Source organism: Narcine bancroftii, chromosome 5, assembly GCF_036971445.1.
Source record: "Narcine bancroftii isolate sNarBan1 chromosome 5, sNarBan1.hap1, whole genome shotgun sequence".
Lineage (NCBI taxonomy): Eukaryota > Metazoa > Chordata > Chondrichthyes > Torpediniformes > Narcinidae > Narcine > Narcine bancroftii.
In genome coordinates this window covers 38,289,206-38,294,775 of record NC_091473.1, presented here as the reverse complement: position 1 = coordinate 38,294,775, position 5,570 = coordinate 38,289,206, and the positions used below count along the sequence as shown (strand labels likewise).

The 5,570-nt window shown below is 42.6% G+C and overlaps 1 protein-coding gene across 1 annotated transcript; it reads right to left on the bottom strand.

Annotated features, from left to right (window-relative positions):
* Positions 1-4,464: 4,464 nt before the first annotated feature.
* Positions 4,465-4,980, bottom strand: LOC138765287 (circumsporozoite protein-like). The gene has a single exon (XM_069942333.1). The coding sequence runs from the start codon at positions 4,978-4,980 to the stop codon at positions 4,465-4,467; it is 516 nt and encodes a 171-aa protein (XP_069798434.1).
* Positions 4,981-5,570: the final 590 nt, after the last annotated feature.

Here is a 5,570-nt window from a genome sequence, read left to right as displayed (position 1 = left end):
AAATCTATTTCTCAAAATGATCCAAATTTCCTCTGGTTCCAGTATTGTTTTCATTATCCCAATTTTTCTCCTTGTCTTGACTTCATGAGTTAAGGGTCTGAGCAAAATTTGTGTCAGATATTTAAGTAAAAAGTTAATTTTTAAATATTTATCCTTCTTGTTCTAATTGTCTCTTCTGTTTCTCATTTTTTCTAGATTACCTTTCTCAATCTTTGTAATTTTTATGTGATTTAATGCAACTTTGTACTTGTGTGGATTTCTTGACTCATTGAGGATTCTTCAATACATCCACATAGTTTCTTAGTCCATTTGTAGATGTAACTCACTGGATCATATAACAAGTTGAGGAAAATCTCACTGGCAAGCTGACAAAAATTATTGGGGCAGTTGCTGGAAAGGTTTACTTACAATTGAAATCATTGTCTTTAAGACTTTGGGAATATGTCAATGCTCACAGATGTAGCTGAAAATGTGACTGGTTATGTGGGAGTTCTATGTAGAGTAGAAGAATTTGTACAGGTAGTCTTTAACTTCCAAGTTGCATCCACCCGCAGATACGACCAATTTTTTTTTTAAAAAAACATCGTTATTAAAACTATGATACAAGTACATATTTTGTATTAAAATTGTAGTCCCATTCTCTGCAGCAGCTTGAAGTCTACATTCCCCGTCAGCAGCCTGAAATATAACCAATCCTTCCGTCTCCATTACAGTCGTAAGTTGGGGATGACTTGTACTACAATGTCACTTAAGAGGAGTTGTTTTAAAGTAAATGATTATTAAATGAAATTGAACCCAAAACATTAACTGGGTTCTCTCTCTGAAAATGTATTCTGCCCTATAGGTATTTCCAAAATTTAGTTTTTAATTGCAGATTTCAAATATCTGCAGTGTTTTTGACTTTTGATTATGTAGCATTTCTTCTCACTGTAAATTTTCCCTCCTCTCCAATCATTGAATTTTCCCAGTTCAGATCACCAATCCAGTGTGAGAGGTAATCCACAAAAAAAACATGATAATCTGAAACAACGCTGCTTTCCTTTTCAACTTTGAAGTACATAGTGAGGGATGTTAGTCCAGGTGAGGTCAATATAGAACAAGCTCCTCTGCTGGAGCATGTTGAGATTAAGAAAGAGAAAGTATTGGCTCTTCTTTAAAAACATTAAGATTGACAAGTCCTGGGACTGGATGAGATATACCCTGGTTACTACAAGAAGTAAATGAAAAGATTGCTGGAGCATTGCCAATGGTATTTACATCTTCCCTGACCACAGGGAAGATACTGGAGGATTGAAAAATGGCAAATGTTGTCCCCTTGTTTTTCAAAAAAATGTAATTGGGAGAATCCAGGGAATTATAGACCAGTAAGTCTGTCATCAATAGGATTCTTAGGAACAGGACTTGCAAGTGTTTAGAGAAGTACAATCTTGGGATAGTCTACATGGCTTTGTGAGGGTTAGGTCATGCCTCACAAGCCTAATTGAGCTTTTTGAGGAACTAACAAATGAAATCGATGCAGGTAGGGCAGTAGATGTAGTGTATATGGATTTTGTTAAGGCATTTGACAAGGTTCTCCACAGAAGACTCATTCAGAAACTCATAAGGCATAGGATCCATTGAATTTGGGCTATGTGGATTCAGAATTGGCTTGCCTGCAGAAACTAGTGGGTAGTGATAGATGGAATACATTCAGCCTGGAGGTCAGTGACTAGTGGACATCCACAGGGATATGATCTGGGTTCCTGGATCTTTGTGATTTGTATGTGACTTGGACAGTAAGTTGGAGATGACTCTAAGGTTAGAGTTGTTGTGAATAGTGTAGAAGGTTGTCATCAGTTGCCACAGGATATAGACAGGATGCAGAGTTGGGTGGAAAAAGTGGCAGATGAAGTTCAATCTGGATAAGTGTGAAGTGAAGCATTTTCGAATGTCAAACCTGAAGGCACAGTACATGGTTAATGGTAGATTTCTTAACAGTGAAGAAGAACAGAGGAACCTTGGGATCAAAATCCATAGATCTCTTAAGGATGATGCACAGGTTGATAGGATAGTTAGAGGGGTTATGGTAAGCTAGCCTTCATTAGTCAGTATTGAGTTTGAGTCCTAATGTTACAACACTACAAAACTCTGGTTAGACCCCACACTAGGAATATGGAATTCAATTCTGGTTGCCTCTTTAGAGGAAGGCTGTGCAAGCTACAGAGATGGTGCGGAGAAGATTTACAAGGATATTGCCTGGACTGGAGAATGTGTCTTGTGAATAAAGGTTAACAGACCAAGAGCTTTTTCCTTTGGAGTGAAGAAAGATGAGAGGTGACTTAAGAGGTCCACTAGATTATGAGAGGCATAGATAGGGTGGACAACCAGCACACTTTTCCTAGGGTGAAAGTAGCAAATGCCAGAGGACATCTGTATGAGGTGAGGGTACAAAAGTTTAGGGGAGATGTCAGGGATATGTTAAGACAGTTAGTGTTAGGGTGAAACAGTTAGCTAGCGGTTAGTGTGACCCTACTACAGCACCAGTGACAAAGGTTTGAATCCAGTGCTGTCTCAGGAGTTTGTACATTCTCCCTGTGTCTATAGCGGTTTCCTCTGGATTCCTACCACCCTCCAAAACACATGGGGGTTGTACATTAATTGGAAATTTGGGGGGCATAGGTTCATGACCAGAAGACCCTATTTCTGTGCTTTCCATCTAATATTTTTTTTAATTAAATAATGGTGGATGCTTGGAATGTATTGCTAGGAGTGGTGGTGGAGGGACATATAAAGGAGTCTTGGACAAGCAAATGGATGCAAGAAAAATGGAGAGTTTTAGGTGTGAGGTAGGGAAGGTTTAGATCTTTGAGTAGGTTTATATTACTGTAAGTTGGCACCAGGTCATGGCCAAAGGACCTGTACTGTAATGTTTTATGAAAGTAGAAACAAGGGAAGGGCCCAAATCCAGATCAATTCCTTCCTTTTCCTCTGTTCTACCATAGAATTCATTTTAGAAAACGCTGGAAGCTAACTTAGGAGTTGTGAACTTAAGTTTATGGCTAGGAGAATGCTGTTCTTTAACTAATATAATGAGTTCAAATAATAATCCGATTTGTCTCCTGCATTGGAAAAAAAAACTTGTCTAGCATTAGCTGGATCGACTGCTTGTCCATTGAAAATTGGTTCGTACTTAGTTATCTCTGGGAAGCGCAAATAACCACATGCAATCAAATTGATTACATTTATTCAACTTAAAAAGTTGATCATAATGTCTTGCTTGTGTCGACTTATTCTGCAGTCATTCAATACTTATAATTTTAAGATAATTCTGAGTTTGCATCCTATGTACAGGGTGTTGTGATCAGCAACTTCCAGCTAATGGAGAGATTTCTAATGTTAGAGCAGAGTTGACAAGATAACGATCGCTTTTCCACATTAAGAGCCCAACAGTAGTAGTTTAAAAAGTCACTTCTGCATTTTAGCTCTGTGAGTCCAAACCTATCAGGTCGCCTTCCTGCCAGTTCCCTTTTCTAATTGCTGAGAAACTCATATGTGCAATGAAAATGATTTAACTGCTTTATCAGTGCCAACTCTACAGTCTTCCTCAACCATGCTGGGAATATTCTGGTTGCTGAGAACACCATTGATTAAAATCATTAAATCTGATGCAGAACAAATTTTTGAAATTTTGGATATTTTGCTTTAGCTCTAATAGATTTACTTGATCAGTCATACAACAGCAATCAAGAAATTAACAATTACGATGAGCAAACTAGCTTTATATACCCTTGGGGAGTGGAGAAAGAGGCAATTCACCCTGACCAATCCATGCTAATATTTGTGTTTTTCTGACCATCCTCACATCTCATTTAACTTAATTAAAGTAGCCTTCTCTTTCCTGCACTGAGAACCAAGGAGAATGCTGTTTCATCAGGTTGTACTTGTACAATCAGATGACAATAAACTTGACTTGACTTAAGATTAAGGGCAAGTGGGGTGGCAATCAGTGGAGAAAGAAAGCTGCCAGTTCCCTTGTGGCGCTGTATGACAGATGATAGGTCAGGCCAGCTAGTGGACAGAGGGGTGAGAGGAAATTTGGAGTAGGGAGAGAGGGATGGAGCTGGGTGGGTGTAGTGAATAGGGGGCTTAAATTTGCAACCATATTAGTGTACTTTTCAATCAAAAATATAGTATGGAATAATTTCTAAATCTGGCAGAGTTGAGCTCCTTTCACACTTGCATCCCATTAAATTGGCTGTTCAGTGTACTGGGATTGGAATAGGGGACTGGCTTTTCACACTTGTTCACTGTCCCAGTTAGGAGTGGTCACTTTCACACTTGCAAGGAGCCATCCCTAGGGTTAGGACTGTTTTACCTTCTACTGGTAATGTCATAATACATTGAGCAATGGTGGTCCTGCCCTAAATCCTGATCAATGTATTATGATCTTGTTTTTGAATAAAATATATCATACATAAATAAGCTTTATGTGCAGCACAGTATGCCCTTCAGCCCTTCGCGGGCTCGGTCGCTCGCGGGCTCGGTCGCTCGCGGGCTCGGTCGCTCGCGGGCTCGGTCGCTCGCGGGCTCGGTCGCTCGCGGGCTCGGTCGCTCGCGGGCTCGGTCGCTCGCGGGCTCGGTCGCTCGCGGGCTCGGTCGCTCGCGGGCTCGGTCGCTCGCGGGCTCGGTCGCTCGCGGGCTCGGTCGCTCGCGGGCTCGGTCGCTCGCGGGCTCGGTCGCTCGCGGGCTCGGTCGCTCGCGGGCTCGGTCGCTCGCGGGCTCGGTCGCTCGCGGGCTCGGTCGCTCGCGGGCTCGGTCGCTCGCGGGCTCGGTCGCTCGCGGGCTCGGTCGCTCGCGGGCTCGGTCGCTCGCGGGCTCGGTCGCTCGCGGGCTCGGTCGCTCGCGGGCTCGGTCGCTCGCGGGCTCGGTCGCTCGCGGGCTCGGTCGCTCGCGGGCTCGGTCGCTCGCGGGCTCGGTCGCTCGCGCAAAAACTTGGGTCATTTCAAGGGGTAAGTGTGCAATTACCCCTTTCACTCTTGCCTGATTGCAAAGCTGGCATCTGCAGATGCTGGGGATTGTATTAGGGGATGATGCCATCTGATGCCAATGTTGAACTGATTTTGCTTTCACACTAGGCACTTCAAAGGCTGATTGGCATTTGATTCCTGGGATTACTTGCAAGTATAAAAGGGGTGAAATGTCCAAGCTTCCTATCTGCCCCGGATACTCATGGACTCCTCAGCACTAGTTGAGTCAATTGGAATTGTTCAAATGGTCATGAGCCAGTAAACACTTGCAGGGTTAACAATTCTTACACTGACTGAAGCTTTCAGCTACTGAAGTCCTTTCCATCAAAATCAAGCAGTGAGTGGGTATCAATGGCAGGATAAGAGTACATGAGTGAGACCTCTGCCTGATCATTTACATAGCTGACTGGTCCCTGCCTATGTGATTCCGTAAACCATGACAGTGCAGTTTGCTCTCTAGGAAGTTGTACATAGAATATGTTAACTTGCTTATGTTACCCAAGTGTGGCTAAAGTGATATAAAACTCTGAATATAGATTTTCCATAGCTCACATCATTATAAGG